The sequence below is a fragment of the Mandrillus leucophaeus genome, unplaced genomic scaffold, assembly GCF_000951045.1.
Source record: "Mandrillus leucophaeus isolate KB7577 unplaced genomic scaffold, Mleu.le_1.0 Scaffold656, whole genome shotgun sequence".
In the NCBI taxonomy this organism is placed as follows: domain Eukaryota; kingdom Metazoa; phylum Chordata; class Mammalia; order Primates; family Cercopithecidae; genus Mandrillus; species Mandrillus leucophaeus.
The window spans coordinates 937,433-950,450 of NW_012107097.1; the positions used below are offsets into that span (position 1 = coordinate 937,433).

The window sequence follows — 13,018 nt, forward strand, 5'->3', positions numbered from 1 at the left end:
CATGTAGAAAGTCTCATTTCTCATCTTTATTATAGTTCGGAAAACCAATCTAATAAAGTTGGATGCTCTGTGGAGAATGGACTGGAGGGATGCAAGGCAGGATATGGGAAGAACATTATTGATTCCTCTCACAAATATTTGTTAGGCATTTCCTTTGTTCCCAGCCTCTAGATGCCAAGTGTGCCATGATAAATCAAAGAAACCCCTTGCTTTGTTCTAGTGGAGGAGTAAAAAAGTGAGCCAATAGGAATGTAAGATCAGCTAATGAGAATTGCTATAAAACATAAAACAGGGGAAAGGGTAGGAAATGAAGGCTGTCATTTTCTAGAGATTGAGCAGAAAATGCTGCTCTGTCTGAGGGGGTGACATTTGAGCAAAGACCTGAGTGAGCAAGGGAAAAGTGGAGAGAAAGAGGATTGGAGAGGAGGCCATTGCTCATAATGAGGAAGCCGTTGATGGCTATGATAAAAACTCTGGATTTTCTTTCAAAGGTAATAAAAAGTCATCAGAGGGTTTTCAGCAGGGCTGTGGCATCTATGACTTGTTCTCTGACTGCTTTATGAAGAAATGATTGTGAAGGGGCAGGGGAGAAGCATGGAGGCTAAAAATAAGGCCATTGCTTTGTCCAGGCAAGACAGGATGATAGATTGGTTTATGGTAATGGCAGTGGCGACAGAGAGTAATAAACCCATGTGAGAAGTTAGTAGGTAAAATGGATAAGACTTGCTGTTAAATTGCTCAATGAGGATGAAACACAAGAAGCTGTAAAGAATACCTCCCAAATGTACTAAAATCTGCAACATTGTGAGGAGGGACTGGGCAAGACTGAATAACTAACTGTTGGGTGCTATGTTCACTACCCAGGTGATGGGATCATTCGTACCCCAAACCTCAGCATCAAGCCGTATACCACTGTAACGATCCTGCACATGTACCCCCTGAATCTAAAATGAGAAGTTGAAAATACTTCTTAAAACTCTGCAATATTGAAGTAGGAGCAGGTCTGGTGAATCAGGAACATTACAATTTCATTTTCATTAGAGGATTTGCACAAAATCAAAGTGAGTACCCTCTTTAGAATGCTGTGCAGCAATCAGATATGGTGGTTTGGCTCTGGGAACATTGTCATACTATCTGTCCCTGAAATTTTATGACTATATAATTTAGATGACTAGCCCAGATCACGAAAGAACAACTCGCTCCTTCCAGAGGAAGCTGCACCCGACAGAAGCTCCAGGATGCTTGTTCTCTTTCTGCTGAGCACAATCTTTCTGCTCTGCCCATATTGGGGTAAGTCCTGGAGACAGAGGGGAAGCTGGTGGTTGGTTAAGAGATGGACAGATGCTGGGGGAAGTGGCAGTTTTCAAAATTGGCTCTTGGGGCAGTGGCACTGTATGTGAGATTATAACAAGGAAGGTTTTTCTTCTTTTCACAGGTGAACTTCATGACCGTGTAGAAGGTACAATCATGGCTTGTCTGAAGTCCTTCGTAAACAGGACTTCAGACAAGTTTACCTGTTTACCTTGGTAAACAGGTGATTTATGACATATTTAGGAGCAAACCTTCCCTTCAGCTTCAGAGAGCCCTGTAATCCATTCTTATTATAGAATCCTAGGGGTTTCGCCTCCTGCCAGACCTGTTTTGTCCATTTCTTAGAGGAAGGAGGCTAAGATCCACTTTACTTTCTTTTACCTATTACTCGGCAAAATCATCAGGCTAGATAAGGGGTTCATTACTGGAGGTCCATGGATAAATTTCATGAGAACCCTGACCTCCCGAAGTCGTATACAATATTTGATTTATGTTTGCACAGGTTATCTTTCACAAGATTTTTTTAATTGGAGAAAATGTGTACAAATGTATTAATGTGTACATGGGGAGGACCACAGCATGATGATCCCTATCTTTCTCAAGATTACCAGGAGTCCATGGTCCAAAAAATGTTAGGAACCACTAGGCAAGAGTAAGTTCCTGTAGCGAAGCCCCCAGCCCCAGAGAATGTTCTCAAGACTGCATCCTCTAAGCACCTCTTTTTGTATCTGACAGCGACTGAAATAATGTGTTATAAATGTAAAAAATATCATCTCGGGTTATGCTATGATGTCATGTCATCCTGCTCCCTGAAGCCTAAACAGTCCTGTGCAGTTGAGAACTTTTACGTCCTTACAGTTACAGGTAATGTGGAGTATAGAGTGACTGGAAAATCACCACCACCATCCCTGAGAAACAGTGGTGTTCTTTTGCCCTCAGAGTGAGTGGGTGAATGGGATGGATGAGTATGGGGTGGTCATGAGGGGATGGCAAAGACAGACTTTTCCTTAAGACCATATTGGGTGAAAAAGAGGCTGATGTCCCTTACCTGGCAGGGAATAAAATCTACTCTCTGGGTCAGCAATGAACAGACTCAGCTTTGGAACTCATTTGGGCCTAGAGAAAGGTTAGTGAGGACACAAAAACAGATTACTCCTAAGAATGCAGTGAAAGGAAATGAGGTCATTATGATCATATTTCCTCTTTTTTACCTCCTCAGGGCAGAGCCTGTATCATTATTCAAAACTGTCGTGTATGACCAACTGTGAGGACATCAACTTCTTGGGGTTCTCGAAGAGGGCAGAGCTCATCTGTTGTAATCATAGTAACTACTGCAACCTCCCTGAGGGAGTTTAGCTCTGTGTATCTCCTGGATTTGGGGTTCTTTTTCAACCACTACCCTTTTTTTCCTCTTCCCTGAACCTGAATTTTGCTCTCTTCTTCTATGCAATGGTAGAGAGTGAGAAAGCCAGCAGAGCCTAGTGATGATGGAGCCCTAGACTCACTCTTTGCACATCCCTGTCACTCACAGGTGGGAGGGGTTTTGCTCTCCTTATGTGATACTGCCATGAATAAGCTCAGACTTAGTCATTTGTTATCTCCTGTATGAAAATGTGAACACTTGGGCCATAATAATCTCCAATTTGTACTGAGATTTCTGTGAGTATCCTGTATCCTCATCTACACTCTTCTCTCAGTTGGAATTCTCTTTGGATTAGCCCCGACACTTTCTAGCACTGTCTTTTTTTGCCATGGGTTCTGGAGAGGGCTAACCCCAGCTTCCCAGTGTGTTGGCGGCATGGGCCAAGTCTTTCTCTGATAGAGCTCTTGGGGGAACCTCAGGGCAGAAAAAAAACCTGAACAGACAGAGATAAGGCATTAGAGAAAATTTCAGGGGGCATTTCAATTGGTAAAAACTAAGATCTGAGAGATAACTTGCTGTGGGTAGAATTGGCTTGAATAATCATTGCCCTGGCCGGCCAGGCAGCCTTGGGCACATGGTTGAACTAGGTGATTAGATTGGGAACAGAGTGTTTTTTTAAGGATGGCTAGTCAGGTTCTTCTCATGGGACTGAGAAAACAAAATGCTGATAATGTGGCAGGTGGCATGGTAGTTGAAGATAATAGGATGTGAATAGATACCATGAGGTAGCGTTCAAGTAACAGAGTGCCCTGTGTAAGAGGAAGTTATGAGTATGCAGAAAGTGTGAGAAAGGTAGCATATAGGGGTAACAGTGGTGGAAAGAGAAGCAGGCAGACACAGAGAGAAACAGATAGGAAGAGAAACTAAGTAGCATTGATGTTGGAGCACACCTGTGGCCAACGTGGCACGTTTTCCTTGGATACACACTAACCCTGGTGTTTCTGTCCTTATGAGGCTGACTGCAGTTCTTGGTCCTGGTCTTCCATGAGCTTCTTTCTCTTATATTATGCCACATAAAATTCTTACAATGAACCAACCAACCTTCTATCTGAGTAGTCTGGTATACCCTATCTTTGTCTATGTCTGAGAATATAATGCTTTCTGAGGAATTCTCAATTTGGATTTTGAAGAGTCAGGATGAAAGATACATGAAGACAGCTGTTTGACGGTAGACAAGCAAACTAGAAAAGCTAACGTAACATGAATATTTTAAGTTTGAGTTATGGGCTCTGGTTGTGTAAGAGCTCTCTCCCCATTGAATCATGGGGATGGTAGAAGTCAGTCTAGAAAAAGAAAAGAAAATATTGTTTAGCTTTGGTTTTCAAAATAGACTTTAAAAATATTTTTGAATCAATGTTAAACAAAGCCAAAGTTTGGTTTTGTGGAGCACGCAGAGAGTTTTAATTATAAAATCTTTATGTTTCAAGAGCACACTTTGGCATTCTCAGCATTATAGCGTTGAATTTGTCTTTATGTAGTGGATGATTTGGATTTGAATTTGGTGGCTTCCAAAATCCCCTTTGCTGATAAGTGCACCCAGTTGCATCATATGTTGACTTATGACAACTCACAGTTACTGACTTCTTTGGAGATTTCTCTCTACTAAATATTAATAGAAGCAGCCTTGCCCAGATGCTAAACTCACAACCTGCATATGGGCCTCAGCCAATGAATGGCTGGCCCCTTGTATTAAGGTAGAACTAAGTCTGTGGTACAGTTTGTACCCCAGAGCTTTTCCACGGGATCCAACTAAAGCTAGTCTTCAGCTGAGACCATGTTTTTGTTAATAATTCCCCCCTAACTTCCCTTCATTCCCTTATTCTCTAAGTTTTAAGCTGACAAGACCAAGTGTTTTGTCTCACTGTGAACAGAGCTCTAAAACAAAATGAGTTCAGGTTAGAAAGCGAAGTTACATTTTGGCACTTCCAAGTAATAGTGTGTGTAGTGTCTAAACTAACTCTTCCTGAGTCAGGATAATCTTTCTTCTTAGGCTTCCTTACCGACTAGATAACATTTCTCTAACCTTGGAGAATATTTTCTGTGCCTTACCCTATCTTCGGATATTCTTCCCACTTCCATTTTCTAACCTGATCAAACAAACGTAGCAAAAGTTAGGTGAAAATTTCTTTACCCACATGATAAAACACCAAGAATTTATCCTCTGATATGCACATGTTCTTCTTTCATATATATACATAATTATACAGAGAATTGTTTCTTCAAATATCTTTTTAAAGGACAATACTTTGGCTAACGATCTGTTACTTTGTAATTGACTGGTAAATAACTCACACAACCTTACCTATTAAACCAAAATAAATTTCACGTGTATTACGCATGTAAATGTAATAAAGAAAAGCTTGCTTTTTGTTGTGGCTATCATTATTTGAACTTGTAGTTATGTGCTAGGCACACGTCAAGCATTTTTAATATATGATCTCATTTAACCTTAACTTCCCATAAAGTAGCTATTATTACAAGACAGTTCAATAGATGAGAAACTTGAAGAACAGACTGGTTAAGTAACTTGTCAAATGTCACACAATTAAGCTTTCTAGTTACTATTGCTACATAACAAATTATTGTGTTCACTAGTGCCATGGATCAGGAATTAAGAAAGTATACAGTAGGTTTGTCTGTGTGCTGTGATGTCTAAGGCCTCAACTGGGAAGACTCCAAGACTGAAAGTGATGAAAGAGCTAGAAACTGAAATCATTTGGAGGTGTCTCCACTCACATGTCTTTGGAGTTGATGGTAGTATAAGTTGTGATGTCACCTGGGGCTCTTGTCAGAACACCTACATGGAGACTCTGCATGCAGCCCAGGCCCCTTCACCGCATAGGGGTCCCAAACTTCTTACATGGTAGCTTAAGGCTCTAAAGGTAAATGTATAGCTGACAAGATAGGAATTGCATCTCATTTTAGGGCCTAACCTTGGAAGTCATGCTTCATCACTTCTGCCATGTTCTATTGATTACAAGTGAGTTACAAGCCTGGCCAGATTCTAAATCTAATCTTTTGATTAGAGAGTAGTAAAATTGTAGAAGATCTTGTGGTATGGGAGCTATTGTTGCAGCCATCTCTGAAAAATACAATATGTTACAGCTAGTTAATGGCAAAGCTGGAATCTGATCCAATATCTGTATAATTCCAAAGTGCTGTCTCATTCTGTGTCCACTCTTATATTAGCAATATTTATAAATATTTATGTAATTTAATGGTAAACAAGGTTTTCTAACTATGACGGCAATCACAAAACAGGACAAGATCAACAGATTTGACTGCATACAAAAATAAATACTTAGTGAGTCAAAACCATCAAAAAAAGAAGATAAATGACTTCATGGAAAAAATATTTTTACTAAATAAGGCAGATAAATGGTTGACCTCCTTAGTATACCAATAGCACGTTCATATAAATTAAAACAAGATTAACTCTCCAACTAAAAAATAAAGATGTTAACAAGTAATTCACAGAAGAAATATACATTGTTAGTGCATATGATAATATCCAATCTTATTTTTAATTTTGGAAACGCAAGTTAAGTCAACAAAAAAATTTTAACTTCTGATTATGATATTGCCAAAGATGAAAATGTACACTGTTGATAGGAATATAAGTGGTTTTCTGAAAGCAAATAAGAAAATAGCAGTATTTGTAAGAACTGGCATATATTTGGATCCAAAATTCTTACTACAAACTTAATTTTGGGGAAAGAATGAGGCAAAGTTAAAAAAAAAATAAACACGTGAAGAAGTTTCACAGCAGTGTTGGTAATGAAAGTGAAAAGGTAGAAATAACGAAAATTACTTAAATCAAACAAGATACATCCATATGCTGAAAAACATCCATAGGAAGTGATGATAGTGTCATTGTGAAATTATTGACATGAAAGCATCCTAAAATATATTCAGTGAAAAAAAGAAAATTTTGAAATTCTGTTTTTATTTAAAACTTATTGTTTATCTCTCATCTATCATCACGTCACTTCTCTTTCTCACTCAATCTATAAACTTTTAAAATAATTGCAGTTTTACCAGTGGAAAATTCCGGGTTTTGGATGTACTACCCAGTTTTGGAAACTGGCATCATGCTGTTTTCTGGCCCATATATTTTTCCTCATAGAAATAAAACTGTGGACAAAGCCTCAGAAATTCAATATAAAAAGGCCTTGCAATAATCCACATGTTGGAATTGGTAGACAGGGAATTTAAAACAGCTACTATAAATATTCTCAGGGACTGAAAAAAAAGATAACTATGAATGGATAGAGAGGAAATCTCAACAGACAGTTGGAAAGTATAGACCGACTTGAGAAAATTCTCAAAAAAATAGCAAATTAAATACATAATCGTATTAAAAATTATGCACCATGACCAAGTGGGATTAATTTATGGTATGCAAGATTGGTTCAACATTTAAAAATTGACAAATGTAAGCCACCACAACGTGAAACTAAAGAAAAAAAATCATGATCATATCAAATGACGCAGAAAAGGCACTAAAAACATTCAACATCCCTTCATGATAAAAACCCTGAGACAGGTAGAAATACAGGAGAACTTCCTCTATTTGATAAAGAGCAACTATAAAAATACCCACAACTAACACTGTACTTAACAATGAAAACTGGACGCTTTCCTCCTAAGATCAAGAACAGAGCAAGGATGTCCTCTCTCACCAGTTCTATCGAACATCATACCAGAAGTCTTAGCTTCTAAAAGAAGGGCAGACATTAGAGAAAGAAATGCAAATCAAAACCACAATGAGATACCATCTCACGCCAGTTAGAATGACTATCATTAAAAAGTCAGGAAACAACAGGTGCTGGAGAGGATGTGGAGAAATAGGAACGCTTTTACACTGTTGGTGGGAGTGTAAATTAGTTCATCCCTTGTGGAAGACAGTGTGGTGATTCCTCAAGGACCTAGTACCAGGAATACCATTTGACCCAGGATTCCCATTACTGGGTATATACCCAAAGGATTATAAATCATTCCACTATAAAGACACATGGATACATGTTTATTGCAGTGCTATTTACAATAGCAAAGACTTGGAACCAACCCAAATACTTACCAATGATAGACTGGATAAAGAAAATGGGGCACATATACACCATGGAATACTAGGCAGCCATAAAAAGGAATGAGTCCATGTCCTTCGCAGGGACATGGATGAAGCTGGAAACCATCATTCTCAGCAAACTAACACAGGAACAGAAAATCAAACACTGTATGTTCTCACTCATAAGTGGGAGTTGAACAATGAGAACACGTGGACACAGGGAGGGGAACATCACACACCAGGGCCTGTCGGAGGGTGGGGGCAAGGGGACAAATACTTAATGCATGTTGGGCTTAAAACCTAGATGATGGGTTGATGGGCACGGCAAACCACCATGGCACATGTATACCTATGTAACAAACCTGCACATTCTTTCGTGTATCCCAGAACTTAAAGTAAAATTAAAAAATAATAAAAATAAAAGAAGGTCAGAAAAATTGGCCAAAAAAATCTGAACAGAAAAAGATATACAGGTAGTAAATAAGCATATGAAAATATGCTTAACATCATATCTCACTAGGGAATTGCAAATTAAAACAACAATATTATGCAACTATACATTTTAAATGGTCAAAATCAAAAAAATAAAAATAAAAAAACCCTAACAGTAGCAATTTTTGTCAAGGATATAGAGCAATAGGAAATCTCACCTGTTGCTGGCAGGAATGCAAAATGGTAATGTTGTATTGCAAGACAGTTGGTAGTTTCTTAGAAAGGTGATTATACTCTTGCTATGTCACTCAGTAATCATGCCTTTAGATATTTACTCAACCAATTTGAACAGTTCTGCCCACACAGAAACCTGCACACAAATGTTAAAATCATATTTATTCATAATTGCCTGAGACAAGAAGTAACAAAGATACCCATCAATAGGTGAATGGATATGTAATCTATGGTACATCCAAACAGTGGGATGCTACTCAATGATGAAAAGAAATGATCTATCAAGCTATGAAGGACAAGGATACATTTTAATTGAATATTGCTAAGTTAACGAAGCCAGTCTGAGAAGGCTATGTACAGATGCTCCTCAACTTATGATGGGGTTACATCCTGTTATAACAATTGTAAATTGAAAATATTGTGAACTGAAAATGCATTTAAAACACTTAACCTACCAAACATCGTAGCTTAGCCTAGCCTACCTTAAATGTGTTCAGAACATTTATATTAGCCTATAGTTGGGCAAAAGCATCTAACACAAAGCCAATTTTATAATAAATTGTTGAATATCTCATGTAATTTATTGACTACTGTACTGAAAGTAAAAAACAGAATGGTTGTATGGGTACTAAAAGTATGGCCTTTACTGAATGCTTATTGCTTTCATACATCTTAAAGTTTAAAAAAAAATTGTAAGTCAAATCATTGTAAGTCTGGGAACATGTGTACTCTGATTCCAATTTTGTAACATTTTGGAAAAGACCAAAGTATAGGGTTGGTGAAAATATCAGTGACTGCCAGTGGATTAAGAGGAAAAAAGGGATTGAATAAAGTATAAAAGATTTTTTAGGGTCATGAAACTATTCTGTATGATACTATACCAGTAAATACATGACACTATGCACTCGTCAAACCCCATAGAACTTTACTGCACAAAGAATGAACCAATGTGTGAGAATTTTAAAAAATCATTTAGGAAGTCAGGGGATTCCAGGAAGGAATACAGAGTGTGACAAAAATGATTTAACTGTTACAAATGTGTGAAACAATCTCTCTGAGTTGCGTTGGGGGAAAACTTTCTGATCTGAGTAACTTTGTAAATGACTGGAGCCTATAAGCTTAAAGGCAAAAGAAAATGTATGCAAGCTCTGCACTGTGGTTGGTGAAGTTGTTTCCCCCAAGGTTATAGGTTAATAATTCTGATACTGCTATACAGATACACTGTAATTGAACTCCTAAGCAAATGAATGGGGGCTGGTGGAAGCCAGGTTTCTCACTGTTGGAGTTAGAAGTTACAGATAAGCAACAGAAAAATGCTAGAATGATCCACGAGGTAATGAATTAGACATCAGCATGAATTCATATTTAGTTACATATAAATACAGATTATTTATAAATACGTATATAAATGAAATAGAAATATGTATAAATATGTATATTTATGAGTTATTATACACACATATATTTCCTTGCTCTGTCAAATGAGGGCTTGGGTACAGTGACAGAAATAGTAATGAGAACCCCTAGCACCCAGACTGTGGTGTCTAATACCATTCTCAAAAAAAAAAAAAAAAAGAAACCAGAGGTCCTTGGAAAAATGGCTGATTGTAGGACTGGGGCAGGAAATTAAATGATGGGATAGATCAGAGGGAAATAGAACAAACTGAGAGATCTCCCAATGGCCCAAACTGGATCAATTTGAATGAAAAAATAAATAAGCCTAAAGGTTAAAATACATTAGCATGAATACAAGATAAATGCATAAATAAATGATAGGAAAAAATGGGAGAGAATAAACAAATATTTTATGCAGAATTTGAAATTATTTAGAGACTCCACCCTCAATGAGGTATAAAATAACCCCTTAAGTGTGGGCGGTGCAGTGACTCCTTTCTAAAAAGTATAGTATGAAAAGGGGGTGAAAGGAATAACTTTACGGTAGAGAAGCCTGATAGATTCTCAGCTGAATGATCAAGGCTGAGTTATAAGTTATATGATAAACTATGTAAATAATACCCTAGTATGATTTAGTCTTCCTCCCAAGAATGCATACTTCAGTATAATTATTAGAAAAGTATCAGACAAATACAAAACCTCTCATCAGTACCCTTCAGAACACTCAAAGTCATAAAAAAACAATGAATTTTTCAGAAACCATAGTAATCTAGAGGGGCCTAAGGAGACACGACAATTAAATGTAATATTGTATCCTTCAATAGAAAAAAGACATTGGGTATAAGTCAAAAAATATGAATAAAATATTGACTGTAGTTAATAATGATGTGTCAATATTGATTCATTAATCATGACAACAGTATTATAGTCATGTAAGATGTTAACGATGGTGGGGGCTAGAGGACTTGGTGTAGGTATGTGCTATCTTCACAATATCTTCTCTGTGCTATCTTCACAATTTGTGAATCTAAAAATGTTATAGAATTTAAAAAGCTAAAAGTGAATGAGAAGTTAGAAATATTTTTTAAAATTGCTGAACCTTGATTTCAATGATTCCATTACTCAAACTTCACATATATATTTCTTTGAGCCAGAATCAGCTGTTTTCTTTTTTAAATCTGCATCTGATTTTTTTTTTCTAATATAATTCTTTATTTTACAAATGTCCTGTCCTCTTGTATCTTCGTGATACTCGTGGTTTTGGCTTGCTTTCGACCCACCTTGATTTCATGACGTGTTTACAATTTTGGCCCTGCTCATAATGGGTTATTTTCTGATACGCCAGTTGAAATTCCTGGGAGAAATGATCTGATTGTCCCAGCTCATTATTTGTTATACTTTCGTACATCCATTGCTAGTCTACACATTTGTCTGCACTTGCGTCAGGTGCCTGCTGTAGTGCAAAAGGCCATATGGTCGTGTCGTGGAGGATATGGCTACACAGGGGCTGTGGCCCTCACAGATCCCTTTGGAAGGAGGCTTGGAAGACACAAGCAAGGATGGTCGAGACTAGCTGTCTCCTTTCCTTCTGTGTGTAGCCATCCTCTGCTTTATCTAGCAGCCATTGTTATAACTTTAACACATTATGAATTTGTTCTTATTTCTTACAAAGTTACATAAAAATGTACTCTCTCACTGTTCTCCACGTTATTAACTCCCTATTGAATTATGGCTAAGCAGTCAGCTACTGACAGCACAGCCCTTAAGAAACTCTGCTTCTTTCCTGCTAACAACTCATGGCTGCACTCTTCTGAGCATTGCTCTCAGACAGGAGGAGCTTCTCACCTGAAATGACTGGGAGGTTTGCCCTCTCTTCAAGGGTGCCCCACAGCCAACAGTTGACCGATATGTGCAAATAAAAGGGAAGTTAACTTGCACAAGCTGGGGCTGGGTATAGTGTCATTTATGTTCCAGACTTATCTTTTGGACAAAGCCTGACTTCACCTGAAGCATATCTTCTTCAAGCTTCACCCCATTGTACCCCGTTTGCCTCATTCCCTTATAGTTTTCTCCTGAGAGCACTTCCTCACTGCGTCATTTGCACCAGAATCCTCTTCTCAGGTTCTGCTTCTGTGGAACCTGGCCAAAGACAGTTGGTAACAGGAGTGGTCACAAAAAGCAGGCCGTAATAAGGAATATTCCATTGGATTGTTCAACTGGCTAAATGTCAATGAGTACCCTGTGGTGGGAGGTGGAGTACTGACATTGCTGATATGTGGTAGCAGTGGGATTGTTAAAACTTTCAATTGTGGTGAACTTGGACTTAGAAGAGGTGGAAGAAGATGCATTTGCTTGTGGGTATCTCTGCCTCCTGGGAAATACAGAGATGACAGTGATGATAAGGATTGTGGCATTGGACGGCTGTTGCTAAGCACGACTGGAGCACCAAAGACAGAAAATGGCAGGCTCATATTTATTAATCCAATTTAGACCAAAGTGAGTCAGAGGCCTTTCTTGGCAGCATTTAGAAATACCTTTACTTCTTGCAGCTGATAATGAGGCATGGCATTCAACTCTCAGGATTGGATAACTTTATAGAGAATGAAATTCTTAGCCCAGACAAGCCTCCTGAGCCAAAGTCAGGGCCCTCATAAGGAAGGAGTGTGACTCTGAGACTTGGGATAATGGGGATATCTGGATTAGTATACTTAACTCCTTAAGCCCTGAAATTCTTCTTTTGTCCCAATGACCATGCAAGAAGATAGCAGTCTTTTTGCTAGAACAGCGTAGAAAGACCACAAAAATGTCTTACGGGATAATGCTTGACTTTCCCAGGATCTGCCTGTACTTTCTCTGCTGGCAACCAGAGCAATGAATTGGGTCAAAGCTCATCATAGACCAACTGGGGAAGTGCTGCTCTTTTTCAGGGAGGAGATCGGTTTGACACTGAAGGAGCTGAAGAGTCTAGCTAACATATTCTGGCTAAAACTAGGAGAACATACTCGGAAGTAAATCCTGAGGGTGCTGGATTGATAAGGATGGAATATGAAACCAAATAAGGGAGAATTTTTTTTGTGTGGCACTTTCCCATGATAAGTGCACTGGAGACTGTTACTGATCCACCGATGGATGGCTCTTGAGACGCTGGAAAAAGT

At 38.3% G+C, this 13,018-nt stretch overlaps 1 protein-coding gene across 1 annotated transcript; it reads left to right on the forward strand.

The window, feature by feature from the left end:
- The first annotated feature begins 1,238 nt into the window (after positions 1-1,238).
- Positions 1,239-2,784, forward strand: PATE2 (prostate and testis expressed 2). Its single transcript, XM_012001271.1, has 4 exons — positions 1,239-1,290; positions 1,436-1,459; positions 2,047-2,175; positions 2,531-2,784. The coding sequence occupies exons 1-4, from the start codon at positions 1,239-1,241 to the stop codon at positions 2,665-2,667; spliced, it is 342 nt and encodes a 113-aa protein (XP_011856661.1). The 3' UTR covers positions 2,668-2,784.
- The last annotated feature ends 10,234 nt before the right edge of the window (positions 2,785-13,018 follow it).

Excerpts from the sequence above, each read along its gene's own strand:
- PATE2 (XM_012001271.1), top strand. The coding sequence starts at position 1,239 with ATGCTTGTTCTCTTTCTGCTGAGCACAATCTTTCTGCTCTGCCCATAT. Across the intron at positions 1,291-1,435 it reads TCTGCTCTGCCCATATTGGG|GTGAACTTCATGACCGTGTA; the intron begins GTAAGTCCTGGA and ends TTCTTTTCACAG. Across the intron at positions 2,176-2,530 it reads TTACGTCCTTACAGTTACAG|GGCAGAGCCTGTATCATTAT; the intron begins GTAATGTGGAGT and ends TTACCTCCTCAG.